This window comes from Rhinoderma darwinii, chromosome 3 (assembly GCF_050947455.1).
Source record: "Rhinoderma darwinii isolate aRhiDar2 chromosome 3, aRhiDar2.hap1, whole genome shotgun sequence".
NCBI classification, from domain to species: domain Eukaryota; kingdom Metazoa; phylum Chordata; class Amphibia; order Anura; family Rhinodermatidae; genus Rhinoderma; species Rhinoderma darwinii.
Window position 1 is genome coordinate 80,372,166 of NC_134689.1, and position 20,892 is coordinate 80,393,057.

The 20,892-nt window shown below is 40.8% G+C and overlaps 1 protein-coding gene across 2 annotated transcripts in view; it reads right to left on the minus strand.

Moving 5' to 3' along the window:
• WWC1 (WW and C2 domain containing 1) overlaps window positions 1-20,892 on the minus strand; it is a 210,153-nt gene that overhangs the window by 38,395 nt on the left and 150,866 nt on the right. The window contains exons 12-15 of one of the 2 annotated variants that reach the window (XM_075856421.1): window positions 19,195-19,285; window positions 18,858-18,935; window positions 16,798-16,884; window positions 5,095-5,287 (exon numbers count right to left, since the gene is read on the minus strand). In XM_075856421.1, the coding sequence (XP_075712536.1) occupies window positions 5,095-5,287; window positions 16,798-16,884; window positions 18,858-18,935; window positions 19,195-19,285 (449 nt within the window). Of the gene's footprint in view, window positions 1-5,094; window positions 5,288-16,797; window positions 16,885-18,857; window positions 18,936-19,194; window positions 19,304-20,892 lie in introns of both variants that reach the window. The other variant, XM_075856420.1, reaches the window with a different exon arrangement.

Sequence of the window (20,892 nt, forward strand, 5' to 3'; positions counted from 1 at the left end):
GGGTTTCCATTAAGAGGCTCTGTCACCACATTATAAGTGCCCTATCTTCTACATATTGTGATCGGCGCTGTAATGTAGATTACAGCAGTGATTTTTATTTACAAAAACTATAATTTTTGACGGAGTTATGACCTATTTTAGATTTATGCTAATTACTTTCTTAATGCCCAACTGGGCGTTTTTTAGCTTTTGACCAAGTGGGCGTTGTAAAGAAGTGTATGACGCTGACCAGTCAGCGTCATACACTTCTCTCCATTCATGTACTCAGCGCATAGTGATCCTGCGTTGGTCACTATGTGCTGTCACTTACTCACACATTAACGTTACTGAAGTGTATTGAGAGTGAATAGACATCACCCCCAGCCAGAACGCGATTCACAATCCTGACACTTCGAGATCACGCTGTAAATGACAACTTACAGCGTGATCTAGCGAGATCATGCTTGCGGTCATTAAGTCCCACACAAACGTTATCGAAGTGTCGGGATTGTGAATACACATGATGTCCTGGCTGGAAGCGATGTCTATTCACTCTCAAGACACTTCAGTAACGTTAATGTGTGAGTAAGTGACAGCACATAGTGAACAACGCAGGATCACTATGTGCTGAGTACATGAATGGAGAGAAGTGTGTGACGCTGATTGGCCAGCGTCATATACTTCTCTTTACAACGCCCACTTGGTCAAAAGCTAAAAAACACCCAATTGGGCATTAAGAAAGTCATTAGCATAAATCTAAAATAGGTCATAACTCCGTCAAAATTGATTGTTTTTCTAAATAAAAAACACTGCTGTAATCTACATTACAGCGACGATCACATTATGTACAAGATAGGGCACTTATAATGTGGTGACAGAGCCTCTTTAACGGTTATCCATAATCATCAACATTAAAAGAAAATAATGCTGGAAATAGATCATACTGTGTGTAATGACTATATAATATATGAGTTTCACTTTATGAATTGAATTACTGAAATAAATTTACTTTTTGATTTTCCAATTCATTGAGAAGGACTAGTATATGTATGTATGTATATATATATATATATATATATATATATATATATATATATATATATATATATATATATATGTGTGTGTGTTACTTTACATTTTATGTTTTCACATCTGATCAAATTTAGAGATTTTGCCACAGCATCAGTGCATGATAAGGTCCCGAAAGTTTAAGCCATGCATTCTGGCTGCTGTGTACAAAATGTGACAAAGCATCAAAAGACATCAACTGTAGTCATAGCAACGATAGAACCAATCTGTACTTTTCAACACCAAAGATAAAAAGACACCCAATTAAAAGGACATGTATTATGCATTGCAATATAAATATCAAAGTCGTTGTTTGAACTTACTATTTGAAGGCCAACTCAGCCCCTACAGAATATGTGCATCTGCTTATCAAAATGGTCCTCAAGATCTCACTTATCTATTTTATGTGACATGAAGAAGTTACTTCAATTTTAAATGAAGGCATCTCATAGATATTGCCCTCATTATAATCCCAACAATAGCATCAAAAAGTCCTTTTTTTAAAGTTAATAAGCTGTCAAATGGTACAAAAAAAATGTGTGTGTATATGCATGTGTGTGCGCCTGTGAGTGTATCGACGTTTAGACTATTTTCACATTGGTTGAACCGACGTTGCAGATTTTATAAAATTTTTACGTCAGCAACGTCGGCTCAACCAATGTGAAAATAGTCTAAACGTCAATACAAAATTTAAAGCTTGAACATAGAATTAAATACAGATGGTAACTGAACTTTACAGCAGTTTCCTAATAAATGCTAAATAAATAAATGCTAAAGAGATTTTCTGGTTTTATTTAAAGAGGCTCTGTCACCAGTTTAATACTTCTCTATCTCCTACCTAATCTAATAAACCAGGGGTCTCAAGCACCCTGGGGCTGTCATCTGCGGCCCACGGGACACAGAGCCGCTAGTATAGGCTCTGCTACGAGACTCTGGAATTCCCTGACATCGCTGTCCACATAGGAACAGCGATGTCTGGGGTTTCCCCAGAGCCGGAGTCCCGGGCAGAGCGCTAGTATAGGCTCTGCTCTGGGATTCTGGGGAAGCCTCTGACATCGCTGTTCATACATCGACAATGATGTCAGGGGCTTCCCCAGAGCAGGAGTCCCAGTGATGTCAGGAGCACAGCTGGAGTCCCAGGAAGAGTCTACTAGCACTCTGCCCGGGACTCCAGCTCTGAGGTTGCCCCTGACATCTCTGTCCATATACATGGACAGTGATGTCAGGAGCAGAGCTGGAATCCCAGGCAGAGTGCTAGAAGCGGCTCTGCTCCGCGGGACTCCAGCTCTGGGCAAGCCCCTGACATCACTACATCACTGTGGCAGCATCTGCGGAGGGCACTGTGGTAGCATCTGCGGAGGGCACTGTGGCAGCATCTGCGGAGGGCACTGTGGCAGCATCTGCGGAGGGCACTGTGGCAGCATTTACGGAGGGCACTGTGGCAGCATCTACAGAGGGCACTGTGGCAGCATCTACAGAGTGCACTGTGGCAGCATCTACAGAGGGCACTGTGGCAGCATCTACAGAGGGCACTGTGGCAGTATCTACAGAGGGCACTGTGGCAGCATCTACAGAGGGCACTGTGGCAGCATCTACAGATGGCACTGTAGCAGTATGTACAGAGGACACTGTGGCATTATCTAGGGGTGTGTTGCATTATCTACAGAGGGCACTGTGTCATTATCTACAGAGGGCACTGAGGCAGCATCTACAGAGGGCACAGAGGCAGCATCTACAGAGGGCACTGCGGCAGCATCTACAGAGGGCACTGCGGCAGCATCCACAGAGGGCACTGCGGCAGCATCCACAGAGGGCACTGCGGCAGCATCCACAGAGGGCACAGCGGCAGCATCCACAGAGGGCACAGCGGCAGCATCCACAGAGGGCACAGCGGCAGCATCCACAGAGGGCACAGCGGCAGCATCCACAGAGGGCACAGCGGCAGCACCCACAGAGGGCACAGCGGCGGCACCCACAGAGGGCACAGCGGCAGCATCCACAGAGGGCACAGCGGCAGCATCCACAGAGGGCACAGCGGCAGCATCCACAGAGGGCACAGCGGCAGCATCCACAGAGGGCACAGCGGCAGCATCCACAGAGGGCACAGCGGCAGCATCCACAGAGGGCACAGCGGCAGCATCCACAGAGGGCACAGCGGCAGCATCCACAGAGGGCACTGCGGCAGCATCCACAGAGGGCACTGCGGCAGCATCCACAGAGGGCACTGCGGCAGCATCCACAGAGGGCACTGCGGCAGCATCCACAGAGGGCACTGCGGCAGCATCCACAGAGGGCACTGCGGCAGCATCCACAGAGGGCACTGCGGCAGCATCCACAGAGGGCACTGCGGCAGCATCCACAGAGGGCACTGCGGCAGCATCCACAGAGGGCACTGCGGCAGCATCCACAGAGGGCATTGCCGCAGCATCCACCGAGGGCACTGTGGCACTATCTAAAAAGGGGCTGCCCAATCTTGACATGTGTGTCTGCCAAACGCTGCCAACTGAGCCGCCGGTCTGCATTTAGCGACACTTAAACTGGAAAACTGGATTGTTGAAATAAGGAGAATTCTCTAAAATTTTAAACCAAGCGGTATTATTATAGTAATGTAGCATTATTATAGTAATATAGTGTTATAGTAGTTCAAATAACTAATTAATTAACAATAATTTTGTATTGTATCAAATTTGAAAGTAATGCGGCCCGTCAACTTCCCATTTTTTCTATATGTGGCCCACTTACCCAGCCGAGTTTGAGACCCCTGTAATAAACGCTTTGTTGTAGATAACTACTGTTTTTTTAAAAAAAAAAACTTTTATTAGTGACAAAGTTCTAATCATTTTTACATTTATGCACATTTTTTGTAAAAGCCCAACTGGACGTTTTTTTTTTGTTTCACCAAGTGGGCGTTGTAAAGAAAAGTGTATGACGCTGACCAATCAACGTCATACCCTTCTCTTCATTCATGCCCAGCTTTATTCACAGCACAGTGTGATATCGCGAGATCACGCTGTGACGTCACTAACTCCCGCAGTTCCTTCACCACTCCGGTGATGGGAGAATGACCAAACATCGGCTCCATCCATGCCAGCACGATTATCCCTCTCAAGCAGCAGTCCTGGCATGGCTGGAGGCGATGTCTAGTCATTCTCCCGTTGCTCCGGTGAAGGAACTGCGGGAGTAAGTGACGTCACAGCGTGATCTCGCGAGATCATGCTGTGCTGTGAATAAAGCTGGGCATGAATGAATAAAAGTGTATGACGCTGATTGGAAAAAAACAAAAACAAACGCCCAGTTAGGCTTTTACAAAAAATGTGCATAAATCTAAAAATAATTAGAACTTTGTCACTAATAAACATTTTAATAAAGAAAATACAAAACGTAGTTATCTACAACAAAGCGTTTATTAGATTAGGTAAGAGATAGAGAAGTATTAAACTGGTGACAGAGCCTCTTTAACTAAAAATTAATCGTTATATAGTGAAAATGTATTCAACGCATATCCTTACCATTTTACGGTTAGTGAATGGTAACATTGTTAAGCTGTGTTCCCGTTATGCAGTGGTACCTACCAAAAGTAGTCCAAGGAAGGGCAAGCAGTGAACCTGCAACAGGGTCATAGGCACCTAAGGCTCATTGATGTGCATGGGAGGCGAAGGCTAGGCTGTCTGGTCCGATCCCACAGAAGAGCTACTGAAGCACAAATTAGCTTAAAGGCTATGTAAACTTCTCAAGTCAAATTTGATTTTGATTTTTCTAAACCATTGGAAACATTTTTCTAAAAAATGTCATTGGGTTGCACAACTATGGTAGGTGCCATATCACTTGTCATGATCTTTAATAAGCTTTTTCCCTTTTAATTTTTAATGTGGCTCAACATTATCTGTCCTATCTGAAAGTGGCTCATGGCCCACATAAGATTAAGGACCTCTTATGTACAGTAGATGAATGAAGTTCATACTGACATGAACTGTTAAAATGTGATTTAAACCTTGAACAGTAACATCTGATTTGTGCGATTATAACATAAAAATAAAAGTCAATTACCAGACATTCTTCTCGATGTTTGCTCTGTAATAAGCAAACATCAATTCTCAACGTTTTTTGACGTAAAGTTGCACGGGACACTGGCACCAAAAACATTTCGCTGTACATTAGACTGTCTGATATGTCCAGAGTTCTTGTCCGGAATAAACAGCTTGTGCTTTCAGAGCAGGGAAGAACAGCAACACGGATGTATCTGTGAAAATAAAAAATAAAAGTATATTTTCAGACAAGGCTTAAAAAGGACCTGTCAGGTCCCCAAAAAAGATAAATCGCTACCAAAATTTTATTGCAGCCCTTTCCCTGACCAACAAGCTTCGTTTTTTTTTATTTCTCGATTTTGTTCCCCCGTAATTAGCCCCATTCGGTTCGGCGGCTGATATGCTAATTCATAAATAAATATGCTCTACCGCACAGTGTCAATGGGGTGTAAACCAAAGCTGCATCTAACATGGAACAAGTACGAACTTTCTAACGAACTGCATTAAAATCCGCTTCTTGAGGACTGTTCTTAGGGTCCACTGTGTCAGGTGAGGGCAGAGGTGTAATTGCACAGAACACACTTGTACAGTAGTTACGTCATGCTTAATGCGATAGAATATTTCTTATTGTGTAGCAAATAAGCACTAGTATTTTTTGATTACATCACATTGTCTCATCGTTACAAAAACTGTTTTTGCGTGCACTTTAGGTGCACTCTTGATACTCTCATAATTATAGGAGTGTTTTGTGGGAATAGTATTTTTTCCATAAGGCCACATGCACACAACCGTAGTGTTTTTTACTGTCCGCAAATATGTATTCGTAGTCATCCGTATATCTGGCACTTTGTCTGCTAATACAGTCCGTAGTGCATCCATATTTACAGATCCGCAAAAAAAAAAAAAAAAACGGGAGGCTACAAATTATGTCACCAACATGTCGCAACCCCTTGAAAAGGTCACATGATCACTCAGACGCCATTTTCTTGGGGAATCCCCTGCCTCCACATAGCAACGCTTCCGCAATTACAGGCGTATACGGATGCACATCTGTAGCCGTCCGCAATTTTGCACGCGCCCTTCTATGGGCGAGTCCGTGACGCAATTGCGGACAGGAATAGGACATGTTATATATTTCGCAGATCATTTCTATGACCTGGATAAAAATCCATAAATATACAGAAAGATGTCCGTGGCCTATACAAATTAATGGGTCCGCAGATAATCCATAATTACGAATCCGTAATTACAGATAAAAACTACGGTCGTGTGAATGGGGCCTTAAACAGTGCAGTTTTTTTTAGGGAAGGCCAAAGGACAATAACTTACTAACTTTCGTGACAATGTAATGTATTATGGAGGCACGGAGAAGACAGGTGTATGTCTTTTCTGCATTTCTTTGAGTACGGAATTATGTGGAGTAAAACATATTGTCAAATAAAAATGGTAATAGAAATAAAACAAATAATTTAATATCTCCAAAAATATCTCTTGCTTGTACCAATCTACTCATAATATTTCCTCAATAAATTTAGAATTAGTGCCTGTTCACAGCAGTGTCGGGGTTTCGTTGATGGGGTCCGTTCGACCTTTGCGTTGAACAGTTGAACAGAAACCATAGCTTCTGTTTGCATTAACATTGATTTCAATGGTAATGCTTCCCTTGCAATTTGTTTCCGTTTGTTTCCATTCCGTAAGATTTCCGTTTTTTAGCAGGAACAATAGCGAAATAGACTACGCTATTGTTTTAGCGAAAAAAACTGAAAACTTACAGAACGGAAACCAATTGCAACGGAAGCATTACCATGGAAATCAATGTTAATGAAAACAGAAGACATGGTTTCCACTTGGCTTCCCGTTCATTGCTTCCTCCGATGGAAAGCTGACGTGAACACAGCCTTAACTGTTCAATTAACCCTTTCAGGACCAGACTAATTTTCGTTTTTATGCTTTTGTTTTTTCTTTCACGTTTTACTTTTTTATTTTTTCGTTGACACAACCATATCAGGGTTTCATTTTTACGGAACAAATTGTGCCTTCTATTTAATATTATTTGTGATTTAGAACAGATTGTGTTATTGTGTTGTGTTATGGAATATTATGTGTGATGGAGAGCTGTAAAACAATTCAGAATGGGGTGGAATTGGAAAAAAACAGCAGCTGTGCCATTTTCTTACAGGTTTAGTTTTTAAGGTGTGTACTGTACGGTGCAAAATAACGTTACCTTTATTCTACAAGTCAGTACGATCACGGTGAAACCAAATTGATATTGTTTTTGTTGTATTTTAGTACCTTAAAAAAAAGTTAAACGTTTTAAAAAATGGAAAAAAAATATGCATAACCATATTGTGACACCCGTAACTTTTTTATATTTCTGTGTATAGAGCTGTGTAAGGCGTTTTTTTCGTATGGGGAAAGATGTCATTTTTACCGATACCATTTTGAGGAATGTCTATCATTTTGATCACTTTTTCAAAAGAAAAACAATTGGGGTATTGAAGTGGCAGAAAAACTACGAAAATCGACCATTTTGATCTTTTTTCCTGCCATGGCGCTCATCGTATTGGATAAATATTTTTAAAGTTCGGGCATTTTCAGACGCGGGGATACCTAATGTGTTTATATTTATTTTTGTTTATTTATTTTTATATGTGATCTAGGGAAAGGGGGTGATCTGAATTGATATATATATATATATATATATATATATACACACACACACACACACACACACACACACACTAGTACTTCTCAATGAATTAAAATATCAAAAAGTTAATTTATTTCAGCAATTCAATTCAAAAAATGAAACTCATAAATTATATAGATTCATTACACGCAGAGTGATCTATTTCCAGCATTTTTTTCTTTTAATGTTGATAAATATGGATAACAGTTAATGAAAACCCAAAATTTAGTGTCTCAACAATGCAGACAAGCTGAAGGCCGCTATCAAAGCAACCTGGGCTTCCATAACACCTTAGCAGTGCCACAGGCTGATCGCCTCCATGCCACGCCGCATTGATGCAGAAATTCATGCAAGAGGAGCCCCGACCAAGTATTGAGTGCATGTACTGTACATACTTTTCAGTAGGCCAACATTTCGGTAGTTCTTATATAATATTCACATTTTCTGAGACACCAAATTTTTGGTTTTCATTAACTGTTAGCCATAATGTTCAACATCAAAATAAAAAAAATGCTGGAAATAGATCACTCTTTGTATAATGAATCTATAGGAGTTCCACTTTTTGAATTTAATTACTTAAATAAATTAACTTTTTGATGATATTCTAATTCATTGAGAAGGATATATATATAATTTAAATCAAGTAATTTTTTATTTTTTCAGCAAAAAGAAAACATTTGTGATACAACACAACACCCCAAATACACATTCCCCCAGCTTCCAGAGCAAATATGACCATGAGTACACGGTATTCTGACATAACAATACCAAAAATATTGCATAGCAGGTATAATTCCATATTACATAAATATAATGATTACCAAAATCCCACATAGGCCAATCAAGCTACACTAAGCAGCACATAGAGACCAGAAAGCTATTACGGTTCAGAACGCGTCTCCGCTACAGCATCCGACAAGGAATTCAGGCCCTGTCTCAAAACCCAAGGAGACCATATTTTATCAAACTTGTGTTTAGCATTCCTAGATGTATAAATATGTTTTTCCATACACGTTAGCCAAGTGACTTTATTACAAAATTCTGACAATGTAGGAGGTCTATCATCCAGCCAATATTGTGCAATAAGCTCCCTAGCTACATACAACATACGGGCAACAGGCAAACTGACATGTTCAGAGACAGAATCATCCTCCACGTACCCCAAAACACTAATAAATAGTGTGAAATCTACCGATACCTGATATACAGAAGAAATAAGGTCCACTACCTCAGACCAAAACTGCCGCAGCTTTATACCTTGCCACATCATGTGTATCAACGTGCCCGGTTCCCCAGCACATCTAGGACAAGCTGAGGAATCCTGAAACCAAATTTCAGTCAGAAACACCGGTGTTCTATAAACCCTATGTATCAGAAATAAATGAGAGATACGGTGTGCATCATTCATGGACAATCTAGGAATCTGCAATAAAATATCATCCCACTCACTCTCTTCTATGGGCCCAAGATCTCTTTCCCATTTAACCCTCAACACCGAGGGAAATCCATCTAGGAACCTCATCAAAAGACCTCTGTATAGAAGAGATATAAGGCTAGAAGTATGACTAGCCGTACAGATAACTCCGATTAGGACATTGTCCATTACTGTGGTATCCGTAGTCCTACTCTCAATGCCGTACACCTGACGAAGCTGAAGGTATTTATAAAATGGAGTATGAGGGAGACCAAATTCTGACTGCAGACATGAGAATAACTTCAGGTCTTGATTCTCCAAAAGCTGGTCTATTCTACGGACCCCTTTGTTTTTCCACAAAGCAAAATCTGTTAGTGTATGCATATAAGACAACCACGGTGTATCCCAAATAGCTGTATACTGTGTACATCCCGTAATACATTGCATGTTTCTAACACACCACCATACTTTTTGCATCAAATATAATTTTGGATATTTTTTTAGTATGCTGTTTAAATTGATGTGCCTCCAACGCCTCGTACAGTGAATCCGAACATAAGAATTGTTGTAACATCAGCTTGATGGAATCAACTGAGTCATCAATATCCCAACCTCTGAGATGCTGCAGTTGAGAAGCCAAATAGTATAATCTAGGATTAGGAACCGCCAGACCTCTGTCCGTCTTATCTCTTTGCAAAGCTTCCAACTTTATACGTGCATGCCCCGTATTCCAAATGAGAGATCGAAATAACACGTTGACCTTATAAAAAAAACGTTGTGGTAACCAAATAGGAGCATTGTGTAAAAGATATAACAACTGAGGCATCCATATCATTTTGATTAAATTGCACCTGCCAATGACAGAGATATAATTTACGCCACACCTCTAGCTTAAGTTTAAATCTGGCCAGTAAGGGAGTCAAATTAAATTTTTCAAAATCCTCCATTTTCATGGATATTTTCACACCTAGATACTTAAAAGAAGTGAGACACTTCATATGTCACCCGTGCGGGTGTATCATCTACCCAGATCAGAGCAGACTTGGACCAATTAATGGTCAATCCAGAGAATTGACTAAACTCTCCAATAGCAGACTTGGCGGCATCCAAGGAGGCAGCATCATCTTCCAAAAACCATAACATGTCATCAGCGTACAATGCTAATTTATCCCCTTGTTCCCCATGACGAAACCCGACAATATCTACCGCACCCCGGATCAAAACTGCCAACGGCTCAATAGCTATGGCAAAGAGCAGTGGAGAAAGCGGGCAGCCCTGCTGTGTACCTCTACCCAATGGAACTGTATCAGTCAGAAAGTTTTTCACCCGAATTCTTGCTACAGGTCTATCATATAACATCCTAATCAATGTGCTAAACGAGTCCCCAAAGCACATCTTCCCAAGTGCTGCCCATAAATACGCCCATTCCACAATGTCAAAGGCTTTTGTTGCGTCTAAGGAGAAAAGCACCTGTTTACCTGAGTTATCAGCTGGAAGTTGTAAATTCCAAAATAGCCTTCTAAGATTTATAGCTGTAGACTTTTGAGGCATAAAGCCAGTTTGATCAGAATGTATTACCGTCGTGATGATCCTAGAGAGGCGAACGGCTATGGCCTTAGCGATGATTGTAATATCTACTGGTAAGAGAGATATCGGTCTATAAGATTCAGCAAGCAGAGGATCTTTACCAGGTTTCAAAAGAACCCCTATCACTGCCTCTCTCATAGTGTCAGGTAAACCCTGGTCTCTAACAGCTGACGTAAAAACATCCAAGAGGTGAAGCAAAAGTATGTCACCCAATTTTTTAAAAATTTCCACCAGAAGACCATCCGACCCCGGAGCAATATTATTAGCTAGGGATGCCACCGCCTCCTGCAACTCCTCGAACTGCAATGGGGTCTCCAAAAATTCTCTATCAACAGAGGACAAAAGCGGCAATGAGATACCAGATAAGTATGCCTCAACTTGTGCATCAGACACCTGAACATGTGAACTATATAAAGAAGCATAATAAGATTTAAACACATCCGCTCTCTCTGCATTACAGGATATCAGGATCCCATCAGTATTTTGTATTGTTGCAATGTATGTTTGGCCATACTGTGCTCTCGCAACCATAGCAAGCATATGTCCTGCTTTCTCCCCTTCAGCATAAGAACGCTGTTTCTGAAACATCCTCTTATTTGCAGCTACTTCCAATAAATGAGTTTTCAGTAGTTATTGAGCCTCCCGCAAATTAGTCAAAGATGTAGTGGAGTAATATGAGATGCCTCAGTCTGTCACACCCTATCTCTAAGAGCATCACCCAACCTCCTAGTTTTCCATTTGACCCTGCTGATCAACTGAATCAAACACCCTCTCAGCTTTCATAGCATTCCATACCATTCCTGTATTTGCCGTGCCCACGTTTTCCGAAAAGTAAACCGTCAAAACCTTAACCCCTTCCCGCTATTGGGCATGACTGTACGTCCAAATTCAAAGTTCTTTCCCGTACAGTCACGCCCTGTAGATAAAGCGAGCACAGGAGCTGTGCGCGCTTTATCTTCAGCAGGTGTCAGCTGTCATACACAGCTGACATCCCGCTGCAATGGCTGCAATGGCAGTTACCGCCGATCGCAGCCATTTAACCCCTTCAATGCGGCTGTCAATGCCCCCCCACGATGTATCGCGTGTGGCGATGGTTGCTATGGCAACCAGGAAGCCGTTGCTAGGCTTCCTGGTTGCCCAGGTACGGAAGCCTATTAGGTCCTGCCCGAGGCAGGACCTAATACGCTAACTGTCAGATGATGAATGACAGTTACAATACACTGCACTACATAAGTAGCGAGGTGTATTGTACCGGGGATCAGAAGACCAGATCTTCAAGTCCCCAGGTCAGTGTAAAAGAAAAAGTGAAAAAAGTAAAAAAAAAATGTGAAAGAAGAATAAATAAATACAAGTTTTAACTAATAAAAACAATAATCCCTTATCAACTCCTTTATTATTAGAAAAAATATGAAAAAATGAAAAAAAACTATACATCATTTTTACTGCCCAATTCTAATGAAATCTATGAAACACCTGGGGGGGGGGGTCAAAATGCTCGCTACACCCCTAGTTGAATTCCTCTAGGGGTGTAGTTTCCCAAATGGAGTCACTTTTGGGGGGTTTCCACTGTACTTTTACCTTAGGAGCTTTACAAATGCGAAATGGTGCAGAGAAATCAAACCAGCAAAATCTGTACTCCAAAAGCTAAGTGGTGCGCCTTCCCTTCTGAGCCCTGATGTGTATTCATACAGTGGTTTATTACCACATATGGGGTATTTCCGTACTCTGGAGAAGTTGCTTTACAAATGTTGGGGTGCTTTTCCACATTTATTTGTTGAAAAAATTAAAAATTCTGAGGTAAAGTTACATCTTATTGGAAAATAATGTAATTTTTCATTTTCACTGCCCAATTCTAATGAAATCTATGAAATACCTGTGTGGTCAAAATGATCACTACACCTCTAGATGAATTCCTCTAGGGGTGTAGTTTCCCAAATGGAGTCACTTTTGGGGGGTTTCCTTTGTTTTTGCACCACAAGACCTCTTCTAACCTGACATGGTGCCTGAAATATAATTTAAGAAAAGGAAGGCCGAAAAATCCACTAGGTGCTCCTTTGCTTCTGGGGCCTTTGTTTCAGGACCGTAGCACACTAGGGCCACATGTGGGATATTTCTAAAAACTGCAGAATCAGGGCAATAAATATTCAGTTGTGTTTCTCTTGTAAAAACCTTCAGTATTACAGAAAAAATGGATTAAAATGGAATTTATGCAAAAAAATAATTAATTTGAAAATTTCCCTTCCACTTTGCTTTAATTCCTGTGAAACGCATAAAGGGTTAAGAAACTTTCTAAATGCTGTTTTGAATACTTTAACGGGTGCAGTTTTTAAAATGGGGTGATTTGTGGGGGTTCCTAATATATAAGGCCCTCAAAGCTACTTCAGATCTGAACTGTTCCCTAAAAAAATTGTATACTATATATGTATTAATAAATACATAAAAATCTTTATTTAAACCGTACCCAACGTTTCAGGTTATTTTTCAGAATAAACGGTCATATGTGTGGACATGAGGAATAACACTATTTCTGGCCATTATATAACTTGTATGTGGCATTATTTAGCCGTTTTCCCCTCTGCAGACTCTCTAATTCTGTTTTCTCTGAGTTAGTGGACGCTCTCCTATCACTATCTATCACATGTATAGAAGCTGCAGCAGCATTGAGGACATTATACAGCAGTAATGAGCAGTGTAAGTGAGAATTCAGCACTGGGGTGAATTAGTAAGGGTATGTTCACACAGAGGAAATTTGTGGATTCTTCCACAAAATTAAGCATCCCATTCATTTCATTCGATTTTTTTCAGCTAGTAGGAAAAAGAAGAATCCTGCTCAATTTTCGGGCAGATTCCAAATTGGATTTTGCGGCGGTACCCACCACACAAAATTTGCCGTGTGAACAGGGCCTTACATCAGGAAGATGCAGCGTCTGTCTGTATCTTTTTCACTCTGCTCCTATCCCCCTCCCCTCCATGGACCTGTATGGGCAGCGTGTTTGTGTCTATTCTTTGCTCCCTCCTCCTGCTCCGCCTCTCCTCTCCATAGACTTTATGGGCAAGCAGTAAAGAGACACCCCCCACTTTCTAAAGTCCGTCTCCTCTGCTCTGTAACTTGGGACAGATTTTGCTTGGCAACAGGGGGTGGACAGCAGACTACCGGAAGAGAGAAAACCACTGGTAGTAACTTCATACAGAATTTGCATAAATAAAACAACAACATTTTAATAGTAAGTAAATTACAAAATTAATCTTTATCAAGTATACTATTAGATTAGCATAAATTGTTTTAAAATGTAGCATCCAATATTTATTTCCATTGTGGTCACATTTTTGTAATACACTGTTATTTGCTCTATATTTATGGCACTAAATAGTATTATATATATATATCTTTATATATATATATATATATATATATATATATATATATAAACATTTTATCTAAACAATTGGGCTTATAATAATGGCTGTGCTTCCATAAGTGATAAGTCTTATTAGTTGTACATTGCGTGTACCAAGAGGACATTAGTCCAAGGCCTCATTCACACAACCGTAGCCATGTGCACGGCCGTGATTTTCGAGTCGGCCGGCCACGGAGTGTCAGCCACGAGCCACCCGCAAATCGCGGGCTGTGCACATGGCCGCGGCCATTATTTTCAATGAGCCTGGACTGCAGAACACGGCCGTAATAAGGATTGCCCGTTCTTTCTGCGGTCCGGGCTCCAGGGCCATGTACGGACTGTGGAAACCACGGTCGTGTGCATGGCCCCATAGAATGAATGGGGCCGTAATTCTCCCGTGGATTTTTGGGGGAATTGCGGCCGCAAAATCACGTTCATGTGCATGGGGCCTTAGCTCCGGTTGGCTGTCGTAGTGATGAAGATGCTGCCCTGTCACAGTGACATATCAGAAGTTTTAATTGGTGAGGGTCCGAACAATGAGACCCCCAACAATCGCTAAAACAAAGCAGCAGAAGCGCTCGTGTGAGCGCTCAGCCACTTCGTTTCTGTTTGGCTTTTTCCGGAAAGCCGATGTATTGGAATACAGGCACAATAGACTTTCTATTGAGCCTGTACTCCGATACATTGATTTCCGGAAAATGCTGAACAGACACGAAGCAGCAGAAGCGCGCGTGTTGCTTTGTTTTAGCGATTGTTGGGGTTCTCATTGTTCAGACCCCCACCAATTAAAACTTCTGACATGTCACTATGACATGTCAGAAGTTTGTCAAATGTTCAGTTACCCTTTAACCCCTTAGAGTTCAAGCCTTTTTTTTTCATTTCGTTTTACACTCCCCGCCTTCTGTGAGCCATAACTTTTTTATTTTTCCATCAATGGAGTGGTGTGAAGGCTTGTTTTTTGCGGGAGGAGTTGTAGTTTCTATTGGCACCATTTAGACTATCATATAATGTACTGGGAAGCTGAAAAAAAATTCTGTGGGGTGGAATTGGAAAAAACTGTGATTCCTCCATTTTCTTTTGGGTTTCTTTCAATTCTACGTCTTTCACTGTGCGGTAAAATCTACAAATTTACTTTATTCTGCTGGTCAATACGATTATGGCGATACCAGACTTATATAGGTCTTTTAATGTTTTACTCCTTTTACAAAGAAAAAACTATTTGTTAGGAAAACAAAATGTTTTTTCATATTCTTTTTTGTCGATTGAGCGGAGTGAGGGCTTACTTTTTGCGGCACAACGTGCGTTTTTTACTGGTACCATTTTTTAGTACATATGACTTTTTGATGACTTTCTATTATTATAAAAAAAAATTCACTGCTAATTAACCAAAGTTGATTCTGGCGTTTTTTTATATTTGTTTCACTGCATTCAGCTTGTGCATTAAATAATGCTATATTCTAAAAGTTCGGTCTTTTACGGACGCAGCGATATCAATTTTGTTTATTTTTTACATTACTTCAGAGGAAAAATGGGAAAAGGAGGGTTTTTTTAACGTTTGAATTTTTTTACATGTTTTTTCACTACTAAAAACGTTATTTAACATTTTTTTACAACTAATGTATTGCAGTGTATAGTCATTTTTACCGGCTTCTGTTCAGCCCTGCCACAGGCAGGGCTTAACAGAGGCAGAGTGAACAGAGGCAGAGTGAAGGAAGTCCTGGGGCCTTCATTAGGCCCCTGGGCTGCAATGACAACAAACGGCACCCCACGATGGCGTTGTGGGGGCGCCGATGAACTGTCAGAGGGGGCCGACCTCTTCTCTATAACGCTTAAGATGCTGCGGTCGCGATTGACAACAGCATTTCAGGGATTAAATGGCCAGCGATCGCTGTTCCTGGCGGTTAATGCCGGGTGTCAGCTGTAATACACAGCTGACACCAGCAGCCCATGTCCGCGCTCAGCATGTGAGTGCGTTCCATACTTCTCCCTCTGCACCATGACGTGCACTTAAGTCAAGGTGCGTTAAGGGGTTAATAACCTCATTGAGAGAATGCCAAGGTGTGAAAGTGCGTGTATTTCTGTGAAAGGCGCTCATACTTGCTACTGAACAAATCAAGAGGTTTGGAATATTTTTTTGTTTTTTGATCATTTGAATATCATTAACATGTCTTTTTCGATCCTGTGATTTCCATAATTCCAAAACTTTTCCTTCTTGGTGTTGCAATTTCAATGTTGAGGAGTGTATGTAGGTGATGAAGTATAATCTTTTTGAAACGCAGAGTAAAGTAAGACGTCTTGCTGTACATACTAATGAATCAAAGAGAATAATGAAAGATTGATAAGATGTCTAACGTAGATCTAACTCTGTTTCATCACCATTAAGGTGGTTAAGTTTTATTTTATATCTACAATATAGACATCTGTGCATAATGTGTTCAGCCACATGTAATTGTGATATAACCTTTAAATGCAAATAGAACAGGATTCGGATTAAGTCGTATGCTATGTGTGGCTCGCAGAGAGAGGCTACACCAAGGAGGGGCCCTGCCATTTACAGTACACACCTGCATTCTTCATCATGTACTTGCCCATCATTAGTCTGAAATTGTCTGACATGACAGTCTTTGTCACACTTACACTTTCTGGTCCTGTTGTAGCAGCAAAGCAGCTGAGTTATCAAGTTGCACAATAAATATAGCAAACTGCCTGTTCTTCTCATCGTACCTGTGTGGGAAAAAATAAAGTAAATCTAATTGCAATTTATACAATGTCCGCTCAAGTGAATGGAAGAGTTAAGAACTGGAACTCATCCCAAAGAACTATCCTACACTCATACTGTAAATAATATAATCTGGCATTTAATAGAACATCCTCCCGCCACTAGTAGCGGACCGCCACTGTATATAGATGCAGATACATGGCAGATGTCAGTTACTATTGAGGGGCAGAAGGAAGAGGCAGGAAAAGGAGGGGGGCAGACTCATAACTTAGTACTATTAGCCAAACGGCACAATTTTTTTTGTGCTGTTTGGATTAATGGTACAGTGGACCTGTCATTATCATATCTTGCTCTTAAAAAGGACAGCATAATATGGCGAAAGATGCACTTTATAAGGCATCAGATTTACGGTAGCATTTATATGATTTTTTTTATGATAGCAGAAAGCATAAAGAAAGTAATTCTGCCATTGCTTATGGATATTAAAGTGGTTTTCAGGATAGATGATAAACATCTGATCTGTAAGGATACCACTGGGACTCCCACAATACCAAAGAGGGGATTACCTAGTGTCCGGCAGCCCCATAGAAAATTAATGGAGCGGTGGTCAAGCATGTGCAGTACTGCTCAATTCATATGGGGCGCATAGGGATGGCCAGGTAAGCCCGTTCTCGGGATCGGTTAAGGTCCCAGCAGTCAAACCCCCACCAATCAGATATTGATAGGTGATAAATATCGAATATGTGAAAACCCCCGTAATGCTTGCCTTAACATTAATAGATGTCATAACTTTGTATATGTTTTAAACTGTTTATTGAGTCTTATTAAATAATAAAATAAAAAAATGTAATTGTGTATATTGTATTTTATTTTTGTTTCAATGTAATTTTTTTTTATGATTGGTAGCTGTATTTAATTATTTTCAACTTTTTTTGTTCCATTAGGGAACTGTTAGTTTTAAACTTTTTTTTAAACTATAATGTACTGTAATACAGTAGGTCTATATGACAGTACATTACCGCCTGAGCATTTAAAATGCACAAGCATCTGTTATGGAATACCTCAGGTGTGCCCTAAGGGTATGTGCACACACAAAATAAAAACTTCTAAAATACGGAGCTATTTTCAAGGGAAAACAGCTCCTGATATTCAGACGTTTTTTAAACCACTCGCGATTTTTGTGGCATTTTTTATGGCCGTTTTTTTTTAGCTGTTTTTCTATAGAGTCTATGAAAAACGGATCCAAAAACCGGCTGAAGAAGTGACATGTACTTCTTTTTTGCGGCTATTTTTTGACGCAGCCGGAAAAACGGCCGCGGGAAAAAACACAGTTTTTCGCATTGAAATCAATGGCAGATGTTTGGAGGCGTTCTGCTTCCGATTTTTCAGCCGTTTTACAGGATCTTTGCGGCCCGAAAAACGACTGAAAACACTGCGTGTGCACATACCTTAACAGTTACTAATCCAAGACAACACTGGGGGTCTTTTAGGTTTAGGATTACAAGAATTTAGCTGTATAGAACAATTTCAGCATCCTCCCTTTGTCCGCACCGCAATCATTATGCATTAGGGGTTAAACAGTTTTCTATAATTCTGGCTATTACTGCGAGAGTATGGCAGTCAATCAAAGCCACACTCCTGCTGTTGAATTACCTGATGCCGATGACGTACCGGTAGGTAATTTTGCGGGATGGGGTTAAAACATTTTTCCAACTTGCATTCCCTACTTTTCTAGCGCCTTTTTGCCTGAGTGCATGTGGGCTATCATCTGGGGGGTCCTGTCTCAGTGTAATAGTGCCCTCCCCTTTGGTACTAATCTAAATAGGCACATGGGCTGGGGCCCAAACTGACTATTTGGGCGTTATGGCACTGCCCGATGGGCCATCACCAAAGGGGGCCCACTGCTCCTCAGTCAGTTAGAGCACTTCCTAAAGTTTACTTACAGGGCTTGAGGAAAAAAAAAGAACTTCATTCTTACTTCATCCCAATCTTGATCTTGGCTGTACCCAGGCTCTCTGGATCATCACCCTCACACTCTGTGTTATCCAGCAACTGCCTAAAACAGCAACAAATATGTTCACATTTACCATATATCTATATCTATCTAGTGAAAAGGGTATAGTTGCACACCCTGATACTTCACAAGTAATGGACAGCAACATAGTTATATAGTTAAATAGTTAGTACGGTTGAAAAAAGACATATGTCCATCAAGTTCAACCAAGGGTTGGGAGAAAGGGAAGGGAAGGATTATCATATCATAGAAGAATGGAAAAGAATATTTCATATATATGCACCAGTAAACCTTGTAGTACCTTTGAGTAGTTGCCTCATAGACTCCACTGTCTCCAGCAACGGACTCATCAGAAACCGCTGCTGACACCCCAGGTACTTTAAAACCAGACACTGGAAGGCAATTTAGACCTGTTCAAAGTTATTCACGAAGAAATGTGAGTGATATGTTCTGAACATGAAACAGGCAGTATATTGTAGCGTAGAGCTCGTCGGCCACAATACAAAATCTCTAACAGGGTCCCCCACCTACCATGCGCCATTTTTAATATTGGTGTCTTCTTATTTGGCAAATAGGACTTCGGGCCCCCTTAAAGAGGCTGTCACCAGATTTTGCAACCCCTATCTGCTATTGCAGCAGATCGGCGCTGCAATGTAGATTACAGTAACGTTTTTATTTTTTAAAAACGAGCATTTTTGGCCAAGTTATGGTCTCTGAAGAGAAGTGGATGATACTTCTCGTCAGAACACCCAGCTAGTAAAAGTAGTAAAAACGCCCCAATGTACGCACATAATACACGCCCACTTGGACTTTTACTTTAAACACGCCCACTTGGACTTTTGCAAGCCTCATTTGTATAAATACAAAAATGGTCATAACTTGGCCAAAAATGCTCGTTTTTTAAAAATAAAGACGTTACTGTAATCTACATTGCAGCGCCTATCTGCTGCAATAGCAGATAGGGGTTGCAAAATCTGGTGACAGAGCCTCTTTAAGCTCCGGGGCTCAGTTGCGGATGCTACATCTGCACCTCCTATAGCTATATCTGGTTGTAGATAATACAAACTCCAGCAGCACAGGCAGCTTGTGGGTGCAGGCCCTGGCTAACAAACCTACCTCCCATATATATATATATATATATATATATATATATACAGGGTGGGCCATTTATATGGATACACCTAAATAAAATGGGAATGGTTGGTGATATTAACTTCCTGTTTGTGGCACATTAGTATATGGGCGGGGGGAAACTTTTCAAGCTGGGTGTTGACCATGGTGGCCATTTTGAAGTCGGCCATTTTGTATCCAACTTTAGTTTTCTCAATAGGAAGAGGTCATGTGACACATCAAACTTATCGAGAATTTCACAAGAAAAGCAATGGTGTGCTTGGTTTTAACGTTACTTTATTCTTTCATGAGTTATTTACAAGTTTCTGACCACTTATAAAATGTGTTCAAAGTGCTGCCCATTGTGTTGGATTGTCAATGCAACCCTCTTCTCCCACTCTTCACACACTGATAGCAACACCGCAGAAGAAATGCTAGCACAGGCTTCCAGTATCCGTAGTTTCAGTTGCTGCACATCTCGTATCTTCACAGCATAGACAATTGCCTTCAGATGACCCCAAAGATAAAAGTCTAAGGGGGTCAGATCGGGAGGCATTTCTTCTGCAGTGTTGCTATCAGTGTGTGAAGAGTGGGAGAAGAGGGAATTGGCAAATTTTCCAGATGGAAATTTTCCAGATGGAAATTCCGCAACTGTTCTATCCGCGTGTGGGAGGCCTAAATAATCCCATGGAATTGGTATTAATGAATAATAGAGCATAAAACTTTCTATATATATGTTCGGCTCTTAATAAAATACTAGTGTCACATGATCTATCCTAACCAATACAAAGATACAGTAGAAGCTTTATGTTCAAAAAATGCACGTGTGAAGACATCATGATCTTGAGTGTCTATTATCATGGGGCTATTAGGCTGAATTCACACCCAG